Source organism: Bidens hawaiensis, unplaced genomic scaffold (assembly GCF_021521415.1).
Source record: "Bidens hawaiensis isolate Kalapana, Puna unplaced genomic scaffold, B.hawaiensis_p1.1 tig00013566_1, whole genome shotgun sequence".
NCBI classification, from domain to species: Eukaryota; Viridiplantae; Streptophyta; class Magnoliopsida; order Asterales; family Asteraceae; genus Bidens; species Bidens hawaiensis.
Genome location: NW_027492150.1, coordinates 135107 through 159981, shown reverse-complemented (window position 1 = coordinate 159981; position 24875 = coordinate 135107). Strand labels below are relative to the sequence as shown.

The following is a 24875-nucleotide window of genomic DNA, read 5'->3' as shown; positions in this document are numbered from 1 at the left end:
AAGATGATGCTTAAAGGTACAACAAAAAGTGTATCACACATCAACCCAACTATTGCCACCGTTTTGCTTAGTATTCTTGTCAAATGTGGTGCCGTTGTGAAAGCTTTCAAAGTGTCTAAGTTAGTGCAGCCTAGTGACATTCTTGCTTGGAATAATATGCTAATGGCCATGGGAATGCATGGCCATTATAATGATGCTCTGGTTAAGACGTGTGAAGTATTTACATGGGGTATTTTAAAAGATTTCTATAAGACCATCCAGTTTTGTATGCAGCCGATCCACCACCTACTTCTCTTAGTCAATTGTTACAGGCCCTGTTTACATGTTGTCATCGACGCATTCTTCTTTTCTTGAACACGACATAACATCATTTGCGGCTTTGTATGGGCATCAACCACAAATGGATGAGCATATTTCGCCATACACCAACTCATTGCTGCATTTTTTTTTCTGTTGTTCGCCTTGGGTCGAGTAACCTCTGTGGGTCCTCCAAACAAGCAATAGTTAACGGTTTCCTTGGCTTACACCGTTTGATTCAAATCGACCAGTTAGTTGATCGTTTTCACCTTGAGGACAAGGTGAATTTGAAAGGAGGGAGTAATGTTATGAACATAATTGGCCCAATCCAAGGAGACCCAATATTGCAGCCCAGTTCGATGTTAGTAAAAGGCCCACGGATTTGAGAATGACCAGCAAAGGTTATAAGCAAGACGAGAGTACGGAATAGGGTATAAATGAATATTGTTACAGTTGGTTCTGGTCTTCTCATCTCTTCTTCTCTAATTTGTTTCCCATCTCCTTCTTGTTATCTTTTGGTTTCTCATTGTAATCTCTCTATTGAGTGAATCGAATCATATTAATTACTTCTCAATTGATTATCTCCTGTTGTGTTAATTTGAGTACACAACATATGAACACGATACGTCTTTTATACTCTTCTCCAAATCTACCTGGAAAAAGTAACCTTCATCTCTAGAATGCATGATCCAATTCCCATTCCTCATCATGTGCACTACCGGCTCGTTCTTAAACTCGGGTAAAAATGACTCCAGTTTGCTATAAGTTTCCACCTTTGTCCATCATCCATCTCCATCCTCATCCGTGTTCCACAACTCCATCCGATCTGTCGAATAACAGTTCTTAAAAACGTCACAAAGAAGTGAATGCGTCCTCTTACAACCGAGAAACCACACATCTGTTGCCGTGTTGCCTTATAACATTTTGGAGCTCCTATATATATGCTTTCTACAACTGTGATGTGTAGCCTTATATTCTCAAAAGACGGAGTTGTTATCGCTGTGAACTTTTCCGTCTTTGTGTTGAACCTTATAATTACATATCGAAACGTTGACAAAAATGAACCCAGGTACTCAAAAAATAGAGCTTGTCATTCAACCAAATACTATGACTCTAATGCTGATAATGAACAGACCGAAGTTCAAATCAAATCTTCATTAACAAGTCTTCAAATCAGCTTGGAAAAATTTTATTTTTCTTAATAAGTCTTTACCAAAAACCTCATCAGAAAAACTAAAGTTCAAATCAAATCTTCATTTTAAACGTTACATTTCATTATTAATTATTTAATTATTCTTATCTTAACCATCATATAAGTCCGTATCTATCGTTTACATGCGTATACACCGTTTATCTTTCTTTATTTGAAATAGTCACCTTCACCCGTAGAAGTCCTTGGGCGCATAAGTCACCCCCAGCGCATAAGTTAGTACGTATAAGTCGTTCAACGTATAAGTTAATTCACATATAAGTACCTCCGTATAACTTATACGCCCGTATAAGTTATGCGCCGTAAAAGTTCTAATGACTTATACGTGCCATGTACATATACGATGGACTATACTTACACACTGATAAATAACTTATATGATGTTCAATAACATATACACTCCTAGTACATATACCATGAACAACACACTTATACGTCGGACGTACATATACGTTGAACACACATACGGCCATATACTTATACGCCCGTATAAGTGCAGGTTAGCCTTCTTCTTCTTCTTCTTCTTCTTCGCGTTTTAGGGTTTTTCTTCGATTCCGGCGCCGTCAGCCGCCATTAACCATTGTGGTTGGCTAGAGTTTGATCGTTTATGACCCATGTAGCTAAGGTGATCCTTAAGCTAGTTTTTGGTTGATTAAACAACCGAATAAAGCTAGATATAGATTCAAACGGCTCATTCGGCATCCCGGGGCTGTGGTGCCAGGTTCTAATTTGTTGGGTCAGCTGAGATAAACGATTTCTTACATTCGGTTGGTCTTGGATCGTTGAATGAAATAGTATAGAGAGTGTTTGGCGTAAGTGTTTGTTTTTTATGGTGTAGGCTAATGTGTAAAATGAAAGAGATGGATGGAAATATTAGGGTTTAGGGTATTTTATACACTTGACCCATTGACCTTTGGCCCATCTTTATTATCTAAGTCCATGATTATTTTAGCCTACCATCCCTTTTTATCTTTTATTATCATTTATTATTATTCTACTAGGTCAAATTAATTCTTCCAACGTAATTAATATTTTAATATTAATCATGGAAATTTCGGGATGTTACAAATGACACTTCAACTTTACATAACTTTGTTATTTCTATGAATAATTATACATTTGCCTCCTATTATTTATCCATAAATTCGATAAGTTTGTTTTTCTTATTTCTTCTATATAGTCGAATATATTATGTTTAAAAAATATGAACATACCTTTGCAACGTGCTTTTTTGCCGACATTTCGATGTAAGTTATATTCAATATCAATATGTAAATTATAATTAAGGTATAAGTTTCTTCATAAAAATATTATTTAAAGAACTCAAATTAAATAAATTTCAAAATAATAAATATGAACTCAAGTTTAAGATTTCAACTATAATTTCGTGTTGAGCTGAGTTAACTCGGTACAAAGTTCGAGTCAAGCTCGAGCTAGCCTTGGCTTACACCTTTAAGTGTTGTTCCCCTACATCGCCCGGGCACCCGACTAGTATTAATACCATGACTCAATTAAACTTTACTTTAAATACTAAACTACGTGTTAAACTTGACCCTTCACTTATACAGCCCTAATCTATAACAATAACATCTTTTATTTAGTTGATGAGGACACATGTTTTACAAACTTACATGATACATCATTTTTTTAACGGTGAATTTGTTTTCTTTTTGTTGTTTATGAGATTTGAACTCAATACCTATCAAACCACCCCAACACAAGGTATTTATTTAAAATGTTGTTTTTGCCAATTAACCACCAACCTATTGTTACTTACCCAATATTTCTAAGAGCATTCACATTCTATCCACCAAATTATAATATGAGTTGTGTTTTTTTATTTTTTATAATGTAAGGGATGGTTTAGGTGTTTTGAGTATAAGAGAGAGAAAAGGTTTTATTATTTTATATATTTAGAAGTTCATGTAGTTCCATATTAATTTTTAATGGTTGCATGTGGATGAGAAAAAAAAATACTGACAAAGATATAAAAATATTATTTAATAATAGAAAAAATATAATAATTTTTAATGTGATATATTATAGGATTGAAAATTGAAGAAAGGATGTGAATCCTCTAACAAATAGATATTTGATTATGACCATTACGCAAGTTACAAAATGTACTTGAAACTTTAATTCTCAATATTTAACAAACTAGATCACGATTAAGGCTAACATACTTCTGATAGATAAGACAAAGTTTGTGGCGAAGCCACACGTACTTCACCGATTAAGGCTAACGAGCAAATTCATTCATTTTCGGCGAACAAACCCAACATCATCTAAAAAAAATAAATTCGAACCATTGATTATGAAAATTTAGTTAAAAAATTTTGTAGCAATGAATACTTTTTCAACAATATAATTTAAAAAAACTACAAAATTAGTAACGGACATTATAAATAAGCCGATAATAACCCATTTATGATATGTAAATTATGAAATTAGAATCCCAAAATTGTTAATAAGTCCAACCCGTTTAACATTTAACATAATGGCTATATATAAATTAAATCAAAAAATATCTAAAAACAACGACCGATCAATTTCTCTTCTATCGACCAGGTCCAGACTATTGCCTTCTTTGCCAGTTCAGGCCCGAAAACAATGATGATGCACTTTTGTTATAATAGTGATATTGCGTTAGTCGAATGATCTGACCCCAGAAAATTTGACGTCGGAAGACATTGGCACTGAAAAGTTCTGAACCTATAAGAAATTTGTTTTGGCTCCGTACCACTGAACAAAGTAATTAAGTAAAGTTAGAAGAAATACTCTATATAATGTAATTGTGTTAGTATATAATACTATCTCGTGGGTTAATACATTACAATTAAAGATACAACCATACAACTTAATTACACACACTTAAGAAATGGTGTTTTGATAGGATATATATATGTAGTATTTTCTTCTTTTTGAATGCGGGTCTTGTTTGTGTAATAATAATAATTGTGTTTAGCCCCCTGATGGTGAAGATAGTGTAATCTGAGTCGACTTTATATTGAAAGTATTTTAAAATCGACTACTTTGAAAAAATGGCTTTCCTACACAGTTAAATGTTCAAGTTTCACGGTAGACAATTAATGCATAAACTTATAGATGTTTAAACTTTAAAGGGCTAGTCGTTAAAAAACCTTGTATTCACCATTTTTAATAGACATAATTTATATTTAAATACCATTTTTCCTATAATAATTAAACTAAACTTTTGGTAAACACAACCTCCACACGAGCCTAGGGATGGCAATGGGTCGGGTTTGAATCGGGTTTAGGTATTCCCAAACCCATACCCGGTTATCAAAGTCCATCCCAAACCCGTCCCAAACCCGTCGGGTTTTAATCGGGTAATTACCCGTCGGGTTTCGGGTTTCTTATCGGGTTTTGATAAAATACCCGTTGGGTATACCCGGCTCAAAACCCGCTAGGTTTCTACCAGGTCTTGACAATATAACTAATCGATTACAAAGATGGTTATCATAAAGATAAAATGTCTCAAATAATTGACATAAACAAGTTCTAACAAATAATATATTTGGAATATAGTATATATATATATATAATATAATATAATAAGCTATATCGGGTACATCGGTATATAATCCGGTAAATGGGTTTATGTTATCGGGTAATCGGGTCGGTTAATTGGTATATTAGAAATCCCAAACCCGTCCCAAACCCGCGAAAAATTTCAAAACTAATCTCAAACCCGTCCCAAACCCTAATGGGTCGGGTACCCGTCCCATTTATGTCGGGTTTTGGGTTTTCCTATCGGGTTTGGGTTTCATTGTCATCCCTACACGAGCCTAATCCACCCATTCAAAAGAGGCGGGGGTGACCACACGGGTGTCATTTTCTCAACCAATAAGTGCTTAACACCAAATTAAATGTCAATATATGGCCCACTATGTGCCTTTTTTTTTTGTTTAAGTTAGGATAAACTTTTATTATTTATCAACAGATCATAAACAAAGAAACCATTATATATTAATCAAATAATTAGTTTAAAATATTAGAAGAAAAATACATAAGCAATGATTTTATCTTCTAAGTTGTTGTAAAGTATATTTTATTTATAGTTTTTTTAGTTCAAACTTTGACAACGTTTTACTTCAAACTTTGACTAATGACTTAAATAACAAGAAGGCATCTTAAGCATATGAAGGCCTTACACGTCACAACCAAGCGTGATTATGGGGAAACGCTTAATAAAATGAAGTATTATGATCGATTAGTTATGGAGCATATATTATAAAAGGGAAATCTTATTAATAAAAGATCAAAGGCTAGGATTGGCTAAATCCATCATGCCGATTTTTAGATTAACCGATCTTACATTCGGTAAAAAAAAATTGTTCCGGATTTTGATAAACTAATATAACCGAATAAAACAACTAGTTGTACATAGTTTTGCATAATTAAGTTAATAAATGGTAACCAAACTATCCTATATTTAGCAACTCTTGAAAAATAATGGATTATGATTTATGAAAGCTAAATAGCTTTGAAAGAAAGTGTATGCTTCATAGTTATATTAACAAGATATAGGAAGTAATTGATGCCATGGGAGAATGATACTATTCAATGTCAAAATCAGTAACAATTATGAGTGAAGCCTTTATGTTACACGCCAAGATTGTTGTTAAAGCCATCACAAATGAAGAATCCAAAGACAATAATTTGTTGTTCAAGAATTGGTGGGATCATACAAACCTTTGGGATGAGTCTGACTAAAGACAAAGAGATTGCATTCAAAGTTAAGAAAAAGCAAACCAACCCTCATGAGACAATTGCATGCAAATTATCTTATCAAGAGATTCAACAGAGATATGAAACTAGATTGTATCTTAAGATCATACAACTAAGAGGCAATATGTAACGAATTAACATATGAATTATGCATTAATTTTCTCTTTATTTTAGTATTTAATATTAATATTCTTCTTCTTATTATTAATCTATTTATTTTATATCATATATTTGTATTCTTGTAGACATGTGTTTGGACCTTGAAATTAATTCTCTGACAAGAATATGAATAAGCTAAATGACACGGGGATATGCCATAATGAAGATGGCTATGCTTTGCCAAACCTATTCCCATTACATTATTTAATTATATTATCAAATTTAAACTTAAATCATGAGCTAGTGCATGCACATTTTTAATGATATATGATATCTTTATATATTCCTACATCATATGCTTTGACTCCTTTTATACTCTTATGTTTCACAATCATTAATTCCAAAACACACACACTTTGTAAACATGGATGTCAACGATGATGATCATCAAGACCTAGACTCCCTCGAAGCACTTTCCCTCACCGATTTCGCCCTAACAATAGATGACAAATCCGATGATTCTCAAGATCATGAAAACCATCGAACTCCACCATCACCGACTACAGAAGATTTATTTGAATTCTGTAGCAGCGACGCATCTGGTGGCCAGTTTTACAAAGAGAACATGGTGATGTCGCATGAAAAAGATATCTTCTCCGGTCCCAAGCTCATACCGACCAACGACCAACCAAACCATGATCAACAAGCATCGAAAACACAAAATCAAAAGAAACATATTATCCACGCCCGGTGTGAGTCAATGCGTGAGTTGACTAGCACCGGGACCACTACTCAGCTGTTTAGAAACAGCCACTCTTTTGATTATAGAAAACTCAACAAGCATTCAAGGTTGAACTATGACACAAACATGGATAGCAACCGCAAAAGTTTGAGTAACAAATCTTCTTCTTCCAGGTGGACGGATCTCGTGTTTGCGCCTTTGAAGGTACCACACGAGATGGATCTTAAGGACATCAGGAACCGTCAAAACATTCAGAACACCTCAAAATCTATGTTCCCTACAGGCGGTGATCGTTTTGCGGTTAAAGGGGTTGGTGAACACCGGAAAACTTCATGGGGAGTGCTTGGCTTTCTTAGCTGCAGAAGGTCCGGCAGCGTAGCCGTGACGATGCCTTAATGTTGATGGAAAAATACGGCTAAAGAATTGAGACGTTGGTGGGCTTTCATTTTCACAGGAATATTACCGTAAGGCATAAGGTGATGAATAATAATTGTATTATTAGTTGGACCTTGTGTTGTTTGGTTTAAGACTTTTTAGTACAATCATTATAAATCAATGCTTAAAGGTATTATAACCCGGAATTTGGGTGCACTTTGATTATATTATTGTGTTTTGAAAGCCATTCTAAATTATTAATGTATATGTGATTATCAAGTAATAAGACAAACTAAACTACAGCATTTTGTTTTTCTCTAAATATATCCCAAAGCCATATTAATTTCATAATTAGAACCACCCTAGCTAACTTTTTTGATGATTTTTGTAACAATCATACACAAATGAGTACCCATAGAAAGAAAAGTTAAGACAGCGTCGGCAATGCGTCGCTGATTAACGAGGATAGCATAACGTGGGGAAATTAAGCGGGCATTCACCTAAGGATTATTGATGGACACTTGGTTTGGGTAAGCCCCAAATGGTTTTTTTTATGGGAACTTTTTGCCCACGTACGGAAGATCGACCCACAGGTGATTCGTCACTAATTTGAGGATAAGATTTCGGTCTAGGCTTTTCCGTCGTTTGTCAATGAGAGTTCATTTTGCAACGGGTACTTCTGTTAATATTATGACTCTAATTTGAGGATAGGATTTTGGATAAAATTCTCGCCCAACCTTTTCAATTGTTTGTCAATGAGGATCCATTGGCAACATATACTTCCGTCCAGTAAAGTTTTCGAACATGGTAGCAAAGTTTAGTGTCGCCGATCATGTCTTTTAAACCTAAAACTGCAACCTTCCTATCTTACTTATATGGCAAATCAACATTTAAATGATCTATGAGAAGGGGTTTCAAAGACGGATTAAATATGTCAAATGTGACGTTGAATCCGTTATCTTTTCTAATAAGGAGCTAGCGAGTTTGTTGGAATTGGTGGTCTTGAAATTAATATATGACCCATTGATACACACTACTAAATAACACTAAACGGAATTTTAGATCAACAAAATATTTTCTTTTTAATTTTTATTCTAATTATAAATTTTTTTTGTTTATTCACATTACATATTAATTTGTTGGTATTTGTGCATTTAATTTAAATATACAAAAAATGAGACTAAAGTATATGAGAGTAAATTAGATGTACGGCATATTATATAAGATATATATTACCAAAGGGCATGTAGTCTAACGGAATTAAGGTGTGTGTGAAATGTGTTTCACCTCATATGGCTAAGGATTAAGTCATACGGTGAACAAATGTTTTAGATTTGAAGGTGTTGGTTAATTACTCAAGGAAAAAAAAAATACAACCGATTTACCAGAGTGATATATCCCTAACTTCCCGAAACCTTGTTCAAAAGTTAGAAGGGAGTCATTCTCAAATAGATCAAGCGAACCATGTTATATTCACGTGTTCTTTATTACTATTCATGTGCTCCTGCTTCGTTTTGAAGTTGTTCGTCGATGTTTTTTCGGATCACATTTCCTAGCTAACAACTAGTAACAAAGTCTCCAGGTTGTAGTATTCTGGGAGTAATGGTATAAAACAAAAAGAGTGAAGAATGTTAAGTTTTTTGGTTTACAAATTAGACGTGGTAAAACTTTAGAAGATGAAGTACGAGGATGAGAACAGTTGGACACAGTATGTTAAAGTGGACACAGTATATTAAACCTACCTCATCTTGTGAAAGTTTTCATGGGTGTTTTTTTCGGGTAAGATATCCTACAAGAGTAAAAGAAAATCAATTAATCCGTGTAATTTATGCATAAAGTGTTAGGCTCGAATGTGTTCATAAAATACCAAGTATTGTCTAATATGTGTGCTCATGATGCAGTTTTGACAAGTTTTAAGTTAAAGCATTAGCTAAATCGTTAGTAATTAGTTTTTGAATACTGTAAACCAACTGTTAAAACTAAAAATAAACCAAACCAAACCTTTAAGAACAATTTGGTCTCATAGTTTGTCTTTCCGACGTTCTAAAAACTATGTTGTTTTATGTAAACATGAAATATACCGGTTTACTATAACTTTCAAAGGTACGTAATCCCTACTCAATGATATGGGATCACCTCACAAGATGTATGGTTACATGATCTTTGACTCTCGATCATCAAGATTATCTTCGGCCTTGTCATGTCAAAGAAACAAAGATTAAAGTTGATAGTGTTCGTGACGAAGACATAATTGTGGGATAAAATAAGGAGACTATAACATATGTGGATGCAACAAGGTGTTGCCATTTTCTGGTTATTAATTATGATGTTGATAAGGAACAAATTTGAATACATTAAGCCATCATCTACTGGTTAGTGCCGTCTCTGAAATTTGCTAAAATAGTTTGGGTCGAAGATGAAGATTAATTTGGCTTTAAATAAAAATGTTAACTTATTTATTGAGTTTAAATAATTAAACTTTTAAATAAGCTTATTGGGTAATTATGTCAGCTGTGCAACTTTTATATATATATAAAATAAGTTTAAATGAATTAGATAATGGAGTTTTAATATTAAGAATACATTTTTTTAATAAAATACATATAATTTTTTTTTTTTTTTAAATTCCGTGCCTACTATGGTGATCAGACTGTCGCCCCCACCCCATTCTCAAAGCTGGCACTGTTCATATGGTACGCTGAATTTATTTTTTTTTTGTAAGCAGACCGGCCGAAAATTTTAGAAAGCTGATCAACTGTGATTATGTGAAATCAAACCAAACGCCTCTCATGTCTAGTCTTTGTGTTCTAACATTTTGCTTGTAATATGATAATCTTATAACAATAATAATAATAACTGTGATTATGATTTATGAACTTAATAATTTGGTGTTGATTTCAATCTTTTTCTATATATAGGTCTTAATATAAAGCCTATTTAGACGGGTTTCATGTCCCCCCCCTTTTTTTTTTCTTTTAGGGGTGGTTGGATTGCACATGAACAACTACGGAACTACCAAGTTTTTTTATACTTTTAAATTAGGGTTGTCCTTAAAATCTTAAATGCATGGTTACTATGAGTTGAAGGACCATAATGTGAGTTAATAAATAGTTGAATGTGAGACAGAGAGACAAACATGGAGAAGGTAAAGAAAGAGTTGAGTGGGGAACCAACTAGGACAATCTTTGTCTCTTTATTTCTAAAAGTGATAAGACGTTTTTGCCCTTCTCTCTCAAAGAAAGTAACAATTATTTTGAGAAAGTTTGTGATGCCACCTTATTCTCTATTTAAAGTGAAATAAATACATATATTAAATTAATTTAAGATATCATGTGGATTTTTAATTTGTCTGTACCTCATGGTTGGTGGGGTCATTATGATTGATGTGATATTAGTCTTTGGAATGATGCACAAGTTCTTTGGATAAATTGTATAAAAAATGTTAATAACTTAAAATAATCACAAATATTGCTCTAGTTAACCTAAAGCGGAATTCAAATGGGTACAAATTCAAAAATCAATAAATCATGGTTGAAAAGGATAATTTTATATTTCAGTTTAAATCTACATTTTTCTACATGGTAGCTATTAAAATGAGCTATAGTTTTGTTGAAATATGAACGGTTCGACGCCAGGATACGAATTTCCTAATATGAAATCAACAAAGGCAATCTGATGATGATTTTCTTGGAACGGTTCATGAATCAGTTTATAGAACAATTAACTTTATCTATACCACTCTGAATACAAAAGAAAATTTGTAAGTAAAGAAGTGGTAGTTTATATTTCATGAGCCAACTATAACGCTCTGCTTATAAAAATTGAAGAAGTTAAGTCAAATCTCATATATCGTCACTTAAAACAAGAATCATAATACCTAAAACATTTTAAGAGAACTTCCGGACTAGTTTCTTAAAATGGGAATTCCGATGTCTAAAACTTTTTAGGATCTTGCTCCACAATCTGGTTTGCTTTTATAATTCAAATAATTCCGAATCATGACGTGTTTGGAATAGTCGTGAGACTTTCTTTTCTAACAAGTATATGTAGGTCAATAATGGGTTCCATACATACTCTATGGTTTAAATGCTTGTTAAGTTATTAAATATATTTTAAAAAAGCATCTAAACTTTATATTGAATAATATAATTTTGTTCTAGTAGATTGGAAGAGGTATTGACCCTTAATATCATCTTCTGAAGCTGGTGGACCGTCGACATCGAGTAGCAAAATTTTGGTCCATTTTGTCCAGTGTCATTTGGGAATATTTTGATTCTAAATGAATACTATATTGGATCTATACTTATTTCAAAATTATATAATATTCATATAAGCTTTAAATTATGGTTACAACATTTTTCTCACATTAATATGTTTAATTTATATGAAATTATTCCTAATTTATTTGTGATGTGAATGGATAACAAGGTGATGATATATATTCGAATTTTGGTCAATAATTTCTTTCCCATCCTTACTTGCGATCTAATAATTTTTTTTGCTTTTGAACGACGCTAACTCTCTCTAATCTTTACTACTAAATCTACACATTTCATATTTGTGCATCATGATACTTGAACCCTAGACCTCATACATCTTTCCAACATGTTATAAACTTATAACTACATCTTCATGTGAAAATGTAATATATCAAGACTAGATTTTGGGTCAAGCTGCTCAAGCACCCAAGCTAATAAAGTGCTAAACCAAGCCTTCGACATGCTTGTTATAGTGAGCCTATAGAGACAAGCCCGTGACAGCTATTGGGCTTTGACCCATATATGCATCTTTAAGGGGATCTTTGACCATGTTACGATGATGTGATGGTTTCAATTATTACGTGTATAAAAAATACGAATTCGAACTTGAACTATCCAAAATTCTTAACCCTAAATATCCAAATGTCAGATATCCAATAGTTATGGATTCTGATAGGCTTTTTAATTGTTAACTATGTTGGGTTTAATACGGGTGTAGCCCCGGCCCGTCTTGGGTTGGGCAGTTGAAGACTAGAAGGGTTGAATGGGTTGGCCACCCACTCAACTTTAGTGGCCCGTTATATATTATTTTTTGTAACTTATGGAGAAAGAAATAAACCCTAGTTAGCCTTCCTATATAAACAATGTTGTATCTTGTAATTTCTGGAGCACCTCAATAAAAGAAGAGACCCTGTTCGTTGCCCGTGAACGTAGGTTACACTCCGTGACCGAACCACGTAAATCCCTTGTTCATATTTACTGCTTTATATTATTGTTATCATTATTGCTTTGTGATTGAAAGTGTGTTGTTCGAGGAAGACCTACTGGCCATAAATCAACATTCTTATATATTGCAATTATTAGTTGTGTTTTGCAATATATATATATATATATATATATATATATATATATATATATATATATGTGGCCGTGAGAAGTCAAAGCCACTGCCACATTCAAGAATTGTTATTATTAATCTGAAGAAGCAATAGCCGCTAGTTGTAAACCCGTGTCTCGTCAATCACTAAACAGGTCCGGTTAGTATTATTTGCTGCCACAGGTTTTGTTTATTTTGGGTTATTTATTTCAGTTCAGATTAGTGTTAGTTGTCCTTTATTCCGCTGCGTTTATTACTTCTCATATTATTGTCCGTTTTAGAAATCAATTAGAAATACCGTTAAGTTCTTAAGGCCCGAGCCGTTGTATTGTATTGATTTCCTTAGCCCTATCCGACTCCTTTCGGGTCAGCCGCGTACACGTAATACCTAACAAGTGGTATCAGAGCCAGTGTTGGCTCTCACTCTTTGATCTCCGGTATTATGGCTGATGAGGGTAAAACGAAAATCGAGAAGTTCGATGGACAAAACTTTGGATGGTGGAAGATGCAAATCACGGATTTGCTAATACAGAAAGATCTAGATGTGGCTTTGGAGGAACCGCCAGAAAAGATAACAGATGAGTGGAAAGCTATTGACAAGAAGGTGAAGTCAACAATTAGGCTTGCCTTGTCTATGAACGTGGCGTACAACATCTTAGACGAAACCACGGCGCGTGGAATCATGGAGGCGTTGTCAAACATGTATGAGAAGTCATCATCTGCAAATAAGGTGTTCCTAATCCGGGAGTTGGTAAACACACGCATGAAAGAGGGAGGTTCTGTTACCGAACACATATACACCTTCAATTCTCACCTGAGACGTTTATCATCGGTGAAGTTCAAGATTGATAATGAATTGCAAGCTGGTCAGGAACAATCACTGCAGTCACCAGTTCAGTTGGTTCGGATGCTTTGACTTTCAACAAAGTTCGTGACCTGATTTTGAATGAAGATTCTAGAAGGAGGAATAATAGAGAATCATCAAGCACTTTGCTAAGTGCTGAAGGTAGAGGGAGAAGCAAGAACAAAGGAGGCAACAAGGGTAGATCAAAATCTAGGAAAAGAAGCAAGTCTAGACCAAGAAAAGATATTACCTGCTGGAATTGCCAGGAGAATGGGCATTTCAGAAGTCAATGTACCAACCCTCCAGCACCTCAACAGAAAAAGGAAGTAAAATCTACTTCGGAAGTAAATGCTGCTACAAATGAAGTTTCAGTTGATGAAGCCCTAGTCTGTTGTGTTGAGAACACAGTTGAGTCTTGGATCATGGACTCTGGTGCGTCTTTCCATGCCACGTTTAGCACAAAGAGCCTAATGAATTTTAGAACAGGAAACTTTGGTAAAGTCCGTTTGGCGAATAATGAGGCTCTAGATATTACCGGGATGGGGGATATCGACTTGAAGACTCCTTTAGGAACTACATGGACTCTGAAAGATGTCAGAATAATTCCTGGGTTAAGGAAGATGCTGATTTCTATTGGGTAGCTTGATGTTGAAGGTTATAGTGTTACTTTCGAAGGAGGGCAATGGAAGGTCATAAACGGTAACTTGGTAATTGCTCGTGGGAAGAAAAGGGTACGTTGTACATGGCAGAAATCTCAGCAAGAGAGGTGAATTCAGTGGCTAGTGGACCGAGTCCATCATGTTTGTGGCATCAACGACTCGGCCACATGAGTGAGAAAGGTTTGAAGATACTGGCAGAGAAAGGAAAATTCCCTGATTTGGAAAAGGTGGAACTTGATACAGGGTTCTGTGAACCTTGTGTGCTTGGCAAAAAGAAACGGGTCACCTTCATAAAATCAGGAAAAACACTTAAAGCAAAGAAGCTTGAGCTTGTTCATACTGATGTGTATGGACCAACACCAGCATCATCATTAGGAGGCTCCAACTACTACGTTACTTTCATTGATGACGCTACACGGAAGCTATGGGTCTATTTTTTCAAAAACAAGTTCGAGGTATTTGAGATTTTTAAGAAATGGAGGGCAGCCATGGAGATGGAAACGAATCTGAAAGTGAAGTGTTTAAAGTCTGACAATGGTGGGGAGTACATCAGCAAGGAATTCGTTAATTACTGTGCTGAGAGGGGTAAAAAGATGATTAATACCGTTCCCGGAACGCCACAGCAGAATGGAGTAGCCGAATGAATTAATAGGACACTGAATGAAAGAGTTAAGACAATGAGGTTAAATGCAGGGCTTCCAAAGACCTTCTGGGCAGATGCAGTCAACACTGCTGCATATCTTATAAATAGAGGACCGTCAGTTCCTCTTGGATTCAGACTTCTAGAGGAAGTATGGAGTGGAAAAGAGGTTAAATTCAAACATCTTAAAGTGTTCGATTGTGATGCTTACATTGGGATAAAAGATACGGAGAGGGACAAGCTTGACCCTAAGGCGAAGAAGTGTACTTTTATAGGCTATGGAGACGCAAAGATGGGCTATAGGCTTTGGGATCCAGAGGCCAGAAAGGTATGTCGGGCTCGTGATCCGGTTTTTAATGAAGCAAGACTTTACAAAGATAGAAAGTCATTCACACAAGAAGTTGATAAAGAACATGTAGAGTTTGAAGATTCAAGTGAGAAGGTTGATAGTCAGAGCTCAGAAACATCAGAAGAGGTTTTGGAAGAAAATGCAGATGAATTTGAGGATTTCTCTGACAGTGGGAGTTCAGAGCCTAATACTGAACAGTCTCCACTAGAACAAGAAATGGTTACACCTCAGCTAGAGGTTAGGATGTCTTCCAGAACCATTATACCTCCTAAGAGATATTCTCCTTCTGTTAATTACCTTCTACTGACAGAGAATGGTGAACCACAGTGTTACTCTGAAGTAATGAGCTTGAAAGACTCGTCTCAGTGGGAGAAAGCGATGAGAGAATAGATGGATTCACTTAACAAGAACGAGACTTGGGTTCTTACAAAGCTTCCAGCCGGGAAGAAAGCTCTTCAGAACCGATGGGTATTCAGGATCAAGGATGAAAGTGATGATACAAAGAGATACAAAGCACGATTGGTAGTGAAAGGGTTCCAACAAAAGCATGGGGTTGATTATAATGAGATATTTTCCCCTGTGGTAAAAATGACTACAATCAGACTGGTGCTTAGTATTGTGGCTGCAGAAAACTTACATCTGGAGCAGTTGGATGTGAAGATAGCTTTTCTGCATGGTGACCTTGAGGAGGATATCTACATGGCACAACCAGAGGGGTTTCAAACAGTTGGTAAAGAAAGCATGGTGTGCAAGTTAAAGAAGAGTCTTTATGGGTTGAAGCAGGTGCCCAGGCAGTGGTATATCAAGTTTGATGATTTTATGGGCAGGAATGGATACAAAAGATGTGAGATGGACCATTGCTGTTATCTCAAGAAATTCGCCAGTTCTTATATCATTCTACTGTTGTATGTAGATGATATGTTGATTGCCGGTTCAGACATGTCAGAGATTAATAAGTTGAAGCGACAGATGTCTGAAGAATTTGAAATGAAATATTTAGGTCCAGCCAAGCAAATTCTTGGCATGAGCATCACCAGAAACAAGGACAGTTCTCTAACTTTATCTCAGGAGAAATACATATGGAAGATTTTAGAGAAGTTCAACATGAGCGATGAGAAAACCGCTACTCGAAGTACACCTATGGGTAGTCATATTAAACTTTCTAAGGATCAGTCTCCTAGTACTGATGGAGAAAAGGCAGAGATGGCAAAGATTCCTTATGCATCTGCAGTGGGTAGTCTTATGTATGCAATGGTATGCACGAGACCTGATATCGCTCACGCAGTAGGAGTTATTAGCAGGTTCATGTCAAATCCAGGGAAAGCACATTGGGAAGCAGTGAAGTGGCCGCTTAGGTACCTAAAGGGAACTTCAAAGATGGCCTTATTCTTTAAAGGCAAGAATGCAATTCTTAAAGGGTTTTCAGATGCTGACTTGGGCGGATGTAAGGAGACTTATAAGAGTACTACGGGATATGTGTTCACTATGGGGGATACTGCAATCTGTTGGAAGTCTAGACTGCAAAAGAGTGTGGCACTCTCAACCACAGAAGCTGAGTATATGGCAGCTGCTGAAGCGAGTAAAGAGCTTGTTTGGTTGAGGACTTTCTTAGAAGAGTTAGGCAGGGAACAAACAGATTATCCATTGTATTGCGATAATGAAAGTGCTATGAAATTAGCCAAGAAGCCTGTGTATCATGGTAAAACAAAGCACATTCATATGCGTTCATTTCATTCGGGGTTTAGTAAGTGATGGGACTATTCGGTTGAACAACATTAGGGGAGACAGGAATCCGGCAGATATGTTTACCAAGGTTGTGACCTTGGACAAACTGAAGCTATGTGTAGCTTCAGTTGTAGCTTCAGTTGGTCTTCAGGAATAGTGTTGAGGAGGTGGCGACGAACGGGTAGAAGACATGGTATATATTGAAGACAAAAGATTACAGGTACTGGTGTGTTTACAAGTGGAGCAAGTGAAGACGTTCCGAGGCTCCAAGTGGGAGATTGTTGGGTTTAATACGGGTGTAGCCCCGGCCCGTCTTGGGTTGGGCAGTTGAAGACTAGAAGGGTTGAATGGGTTGGCCACCCACTCAACTTTAGTGGCCCGTTTTATATTATTTCTTTTAACTTATGGAGAAAGAAATAAACCCTAGTTAGCCTCCCTATATAAACAAATCTTGTAATTTCTAGAGCACCTCAATAAAAGAAGAGACCCTATTCGTTGCCCGTGGACGTAGGTTACACACCGTGACCGAACCACATAAATCCCGTGTTCATATTTACTGTTTTATATTATTATTATCATTATTGCTTTGTGATTGAAAGTGTGTTGTTCGAGGAAGACCTACTGGCCATAAATCAACATTCTTATATATTGCAATTATTAGTTGTGTTTTGCAATATATATATATATATATATATATATGTGGTCGTGAGAAGTCAAAGCCACTGCCACATTCAAGAATTGTTATTATTAATCTGAAGAAGCAATAGCCGCTAGTTGTAAACCCGTGTCTCGTCAATCACTAAACAGGTCGGATTAGTATTATTTGCTGTCACAGGTTTCGTTTATTTTGGGTTATTATTTCAGTTCAGATTAGTGTTAGTTGTCCTTTATTCCGCTGCGTTTATTACTTCTCATATTATTGTTCGTTTTAGAAATCAATTAGAAATACCGTTAAGCTCTTAAGGCCCGAGCCGTTGTATTGTATTGATTTCTTTAGCCCTATCCGACTCCTTTCGGGCCAGCCGCATACACGTAATACCTAACAAACTACTAGACGACTACATATGTGGAAAACTCTTAGCAGAAAACTCTAACAATGATAATTAGGTCTCACAGCATTCTCAACCAATCCCCTATAATTATGTGAGAGAAGTTTACAAATTATAGTGTGGGATTATGAGTGGTTGTGAGGCTATGTGTAGTGGAGGGGCTACAAATTGTGGCGTTTTGCGTTATGTGGCGCCCAGTCAACAAATTGTGAGTTTTTGTTTTTGGGGTATAATGATGTAGGGGGCTACAAATAGTAATATATATACACACACATATATATCTATCACACACACATGTATATAATAATAATATAAACACACAAAACACACACACATGCTGGGCGACAAGAAACCCCCGCCCCCGCCCCTTTTCGCCCACATATCGCCCAGGGGGCGGTGTTCCCCCTTCTTCTCGCCCCAACCATCGCCCCATTACGGATGGCCTGAGTGTAAATTATAGGATGGAGAGAGAAATGTAGTGATTTTTTGTAAATTTGAAAAAACTTTGTTTGCCCCCTATTTATTTTTTAATATTTGTTGGATTGGTTGTGAGTAGAGAAGAAAGAAAACTATAATGATAAAGGTATAAAATATATTATTTAATTGAACAGGAGAGATAAATTTAGTGTTTTTAGTGTAATTATAAAGATAGGGATGGATAACGGGATAAGAATGCTCTCAGTTGACAGCCTAGTTACTACTGATACGAAGTTGTCATTGATCATCATATACACTAACGATTATTCGTCACTAAGAATTATTTCAATACAACTTTTCACCAATCATTGAATTTCGAAGCAATTTCCAATGATAGTTTAGGAAATAGCTGGTGTAATATCATAATCACCATTCAACACAATCCCTGACGTGAATTCTGCCCCTTGGACCCCGTTAGGGTGTGCTATGAACCCCACCAAACGGGGTGATGCGCCTTTGAACTCCCTGGTTAGTCTAACCCTAAGGTACTAGAAACGAAAATGACGTTGTACAAGTGTATCTTTCAATTAGCAAAAATGTTATTTTTATTTTTTTATTTTTTATTTTTATTTTAAGTAAATCCGTTTATAATCAAATGAACATTAATTATGACATTAAAATTACATTCATGTACTTCTAAAGGCATGTGTTATGTCTAGTGAGCACCACGTAGACGTCATGCAGGCAGAAAAACACTCATTTACCACGCGTTATAATTAATGAATGATGAGTTATACGTGATTGTTTAAAATGTTAAATGAAATATGCAATGGTTATTCATACATCATTTTTGGTTATTCACACACCCTTTTAATACACATTTAAACCTTATATACACCCTATAAAGGGTGTATGAATAACACATCCAATGAAATATCATCATAAAATATTAAAAAACCAAGGTGTCTTTATGTAACTAATTGGCTGGTTTATCAAGCATCATCACTTTTGCGAGCACACTCACAGAACACCCGCTCATCATTCTAGACGTAGCGTTGCAGTGAGTGTGAGTCCTACCTATATATATTGCTAAGTTAAATTTCTCTTTTAACATTGTTAGTTTAAATATAAAATACACTTTGAAATATTTAAAAGAAATTGACATGATATATACTTGACGAATTGTTGTCTAGAAAATCAAGAATTAAAAAATATTTGTATGATTGTATGAAACACGTAGCCTATAATTATTGAGTAAAACCATCCGTGCTCCCATGTATTGATGATCTCAAAATCATTAACATATAAAAAAAAAAACTCAATAAAATAATTTCAATACTTCATATATTCTCACTATAAAACTACCCCTCAAGTTTGAGCCATCAGATTCATAGACATACATAAACTGATAAACAAAACATGAAGACCACCACCACCATGTTGTGCGCCATTGTTCTTATATATTCAGTAGCCGCATCAGTTGTTTCCACCTCTGCCTATGGTGCTTATGGAGGTGCTCCGGCGACCAAACCCATTGCAATTCAAGGACTTATATATTGTAAATCCGGCTCTAAATTCATCCCACTTAAAGGTATGATCAGCTTATATAGTTCCTTTTAATTTTAAAAGACTATTTTCACTTTATAATACAAAGTAAAAGTTATGACTAGTATCGGTAAAATTGTAACAAGTCATACTTTGGACCGTTAAAATCCAATTTTCCATTTTAAAGCAGCATTATGATCATATTATTATTGCATGCATATAGGAGCCACAGCCCGAGTAACTTGTTTGGCAAGAAACCACATTGGGCTCGAACTTGCACCGTTTTCGGTTTCAAGTTGTCCGGCTGACGACAAGGGCTACTTTCTAGCAAAACTTTCTCCTCCAGTGACCAAGTATTTTAAGAATGTTAAATGGGAGCTAAAAGAGTGCAAGGCCTACCTAGAGAAATCACCATTGGAGGAATGCAAGGTTCCACTGGATATTAATGGAGGCGTTACGGGTGTTCATATAATTTCCTCTGCGTCACATCGGCTCCTTAAAAACGTGAATCTGTATTCAATCAAACCTTTCTTTTACACAAGTGATGAACAGCCCAAACCGGTCTCCAACAACAAAGGATACTAACGACTCGTTCCTTTGAAAGATTCTTCCCTTGAATTGTGCCGTTCTTTTTTTCGCTTTTGTTTTTAGAATTACATGATTGTGTTATGATTTTATTATAACTCTTTGTTATTCTTTTAAGTACATTGATCACTTCCATAAGTTCATGGCATGATTTCCATTTTACAACTATAGATACATGAGTTAAAATAATAGAATTGAACTTGAATGGAATAGGCATTAGAGATCAAAGTCACAACCATCTAGTAATATAAGATCCAAAAGTTAAAAAGTGATTACTTTAAATCATGAGAAGACACATTTCTTAGCATAGAAAATATTTCAGTGCTACGAAACAAAACACACCTCTTAATGGATAAGTTTTGGAAACATGTTGACCAATTCACAGGCTACCTACCTCTTAATTCTCTTATTGACTTAGCACAATGTTGCCAAACAACCCGTTCATAATAAATGCTTCCACATAACACATGTTTTTATACGTATAAATTGGTAATCAAAACGTATGATCGATTAGGAGACGAAGAAGAACACGAGTTTAACTCTTGTATACGTATACTAACCTATTACAATTATGACACCCCAAACTATTGAGTGTTTACACTTTAATCCCTCTACTATTTACTACCTAAATGTTAATTTCCCTTCATATCTAAACAAAATAGATTTCATCAATTCTATTAATCTGTAATATCTTTGATATACAAAATAATGAAACTATTATGCAAAAAAAACAAACATTAGAAACAAAAACTTAGTCATTACAAACAATGATTCCGAGTAACAAGCTAATGAAAAAGGCAAAGAATACTAAAAACACTTCAAATCACATACCTCTGCAGCCATGAAACCAAACACAAAAACATAGACAACACGCAATAAGCTCGAAACAAAATCCGTCAGTTACATGTATAAACCCCACTTTCATACCTGTGCGCAACCTCGTAAAAGTCCGTTTTACCCTCAGAAACCGGCTCCAAAAAAATCCCAGACAACGACTTCGTCCCTTGATAAGAAAACTTCACATAACCAACAACCTCAATTTCATCCGTATCGTCTTCACTCGTATCAACCGGCATCCGAGCCCTTAACCGAACCGGGTTACCCTTTAACGGAATCTCATCAACATGCCATTGTAATTCTCGTTCAGACCTGTTCAATACAGCTTTCGGTGACACCTTTAACAGCCTCGGGTCAACCGGAAGCTTAAGAGTAAACGTAACGTCGGTCAAAGGAGCCGGCAAATCTGGGTTCGACACGTATTGTATCATCACCGAGAGTAAAGTGCCACTGTGGCGTGTGACGAGTCTAACCCTCAAAGGCAAAGGAGTCGCACGCGGTAAGAAACTATATTTCATGATGGGAATCGGTTGATCCGAGGGTGCGGTTTTTACATGAAACATTTGGTTACCGAGACTGCTTACGCTCGAATTATGCATAACGAATCGTTTAACGCCGTTTGTGTTTTCAACCTTGAACGAAAACTCGGTTTCCGTATCGTTTTTCGGAGGCAAAGTTTTTAAGTATATAACGCCCATTAACCCGACCCGAGCGAGTAACGATTCTCTAAACTCGGCGTTAATAGTTTCCGAAATGTACATCTCGGGTCCTTTCATTTCCTGCTTCGTTAAAAGGTCTTCAAGAGGCGTATCGGCCCCAGCTGCGGGTTTTGTAACCGGGGCGTCACGGGTTTCCAATAACTCGAGCCCGCCGAGACCTTCAGATTTCGGTACTTTCTTCGAATCGACAAACTCGGATGCATCTAAACCGCCACCCCACGCTTGATTCAAACCTTCGAAATCTTCGGGTAAAGTAGACCCGTCTTTACTAAACTCAATCCCACCGTAATCACCTTCAAACCCTTCGACACCAATATGAGTCGACTCAGTCGCTGCAGCCGGGGGTAACGTGGTAACTTCAAGACCCGACAAAACAATCGACAAATCAGCACCTTGCTCTTTATCTTTCTTAAACCCGCCAACGAGATCAACCGGTTTGTTAAGATTATCACTCGCAGCAAACGGATCCTTCTCGGTTGAATCATCTTCTTGCTTTGACTCATCTTGCTGGTCAACAATCGGCACCGGTTCAGCCGGGGTAATAACCGCCGCTACCTCATCACCAGCCTCCAAAGCCTCGGGAGGCAGCTCAAAACTCGCACTCGAAAACGCTAACTCACCCGACTCATGTTCCGCAGACTGATAATCCACGTTTCCCCAATTCTCCGCCCCGCGTATCTTACTCTCGGTACTCAAAGCCGAATGCACCATTTTCGCAATACTATCGCCATGTAACGACGCAAGCATCGCCGCCAGTCAAATATTACTAACCCCCCTCAAAACAATATCCAACGCCATATATATCTCCGCGTACTTCCGCCCAAGCTTCTCCGGCGTAACATCCACACCACGACACGCGGTCACGACCACACTCACCGCCTGGTTAACGATACTAATACACTCAAACACATTATTCATACAATCGTCATCAACCGTAGTAATCCCCAACACGTATATCGAAATCACCAGGCGGTACACGACACGTTACCGGCTCTTGACACCGACGATAACCTGCCCGCTGGACGCCGCCAACGGGTCGTCTCCCAACGACGTGTCGCCGTCCTCCGCGTTTTGATTCTTGCCCGTGGCGAAAGCTAGACGGGTCTGGCGGAAAGCGGATAACGCGACGAGAGCGCGTGCCGGGGGGAACCATTCGCGGGTTTGGAGCAGGATGTCGGATCCGTTAGTGGGTTGGAGAGATAAAGCTAAACAAGACATGATAGCTAACTGTATAACAATAACAATAAGAATAGTAATAATAATAATAATAATAATAATAATAACCCTAAGTGTAAGACTAGATCTAGGGTTTAAATTGAAGTTGGTAATAAGGAATTGGGTCGGATCGGGTTAATGATATGGATTCTTGATATGAATCTAGGTTAACTGGAGTGTAATCTATGTGATATTGTGGGTCAATTGGATTTGCAAATGAACGAATATATGAAATTGAGATTATGTAATGATTAGGATGACTTACTGATGTGGGATTTGCAGTGTGTGTGAATCGTTGAAGATCAATTGAGGATTTGAAGTTGAATTGAGAAATGAATGTTGCAGGATGATCATAGATGCGGAGGTTAACGACTCATCTGGTGAAGATAACCGGAGGAGAATAGAAATAATAATAATAATAATAATAATAATAATAATAATAAAAAACGTTTTGGTAGAGGTAAGACTTTTGTGATATGTCCTCTTGTTAGGCCCAAATGTAAAAAAGAAATTAATATTAGAGAATAGAGATTCATATCTATAAAATGAAAATTATATATATAAAAAAAAAAAAGATTTAATGGATTTTAGTAATCTTAACTAAAGGCTATTGAGCGATAATAATTCCAACCAAGTTTATCGTCTACTTGTGGTCTTAAATTTAATAAAATTGGCTCTCAGTGGTCCCCCGTTAAAAAAACGTTATCTTTTTTTTCGAATTTCAAACTGATTTTTTCGGGTTTTGATCGGAATGATACGAGTCGATTGTTGTAAAACTTAGCTTGAAATGATGCTCCAAACGGCTTGATTAGTGCTTCAAATCGGGTTTTTAAAACTTCCAATTAACAAAAATTAATACATTTCGAGCTAAGTTTTACATCAAAATAACCGGTTCCGGAACCGAACCGGTGGAACCGACCCGGAACCGGTTCTAACCCATACCCGGAACCGGTTCCTGACCGGGTATAGGATTTCTCCTCGGAGCCGGTTCCGGAACCGGAACCGACCCGGAACCGGTGGAAAAAACCCGGAGGAACCGGTCAAAAACCCGAAAAAACCCGGAGGAACCGGTCAAAACCCGACCCGGAACTGGTCAAAACCCGGTCAAATACCCGACTATACCCGGAACCGGTTCCGGAACCGAACCGGGTTTGACTTTTGTTGACCATACCCGGAACCGGTTCCTACCCGGTTCCGGGTTTTTTAAATACCCGATTTGTGCACCTCTATGCTCTATCCGATATTTGTCTTTGAGCAAATCCAACAAAAAATTGACTTTCAATTTTCAAATAGTTTCAAAAAAACTATATTCAGATATTTGATCATTTTCGCTGCAAATCTCAACTCTCAACTCTCAAGTACTTAAACCTCAAAGCATCCAAATGGGCATCAGTTGATCTTCAAATAGTTAATTACATTTATACTTTCTTTAAACATTTGGCCCATCATACTAAGTTCGGT

The 24875-nt window shown here is 36.4% G+C and overlaps 3 protein-coding genes across 3 annotated transcripts; 2 read left to right on the top strand and 1 right to left on the bottom strand.

Annotated features, from left to right (window-relative positions):
• Positions 1-6782: 6782 nt before the first annotated feature.
• LOC143544379 (uncharacterized) lies at positions 6783-7496 on the top strand. The gene has a single exon (XM_077036499.1). The coding sequence runs from the start codon at positions 6783-6785 to the stop codon at positions 7494-7496; it is 714 nt and encodes a 237-aa protein (XP_076892614.1).
• A 12392-nt stretch (positions 7497-19888) lies between these two features.
• LOC143544415 (protein SEED AND ROOT HAIR PROTECTIVE PROTEIN-like) lies at positions 19889-20664 on the top strand. Its single transcript, XM_077036531.1, has 2 exons — positions 19889-20104; positions 20282-20664. The coding sequence occupies exons 1-2, from the start codon at positions 19933-19935 to the stop codon at positions 20641-20643; spliced, it is 534 nt and encodes a 177-aa protein (XP_076892646.1). The 5' UTR covers positions 19889-19932; the 3' UTR covers positions 20644-20664.
• A 703-nt stretch (positions 20665-21367) lies between these two features.
• Positions 21368-23679, bottom strand: LOC143544413 (uncharacterized). The gene has a single exon (XM_077036528.1). It carries the CDS (start codon positions 22944-22946, stop codon positions 21540-21542), a length of 1407 nt encoding a protein of 468 aa, XP_076892643.1. The 5' UTR covers positions 22947-23679; the 3' UTR covers positions 21368-21539.
• Positions 23680-24875: the final 1196 nt, after the last annotated feature.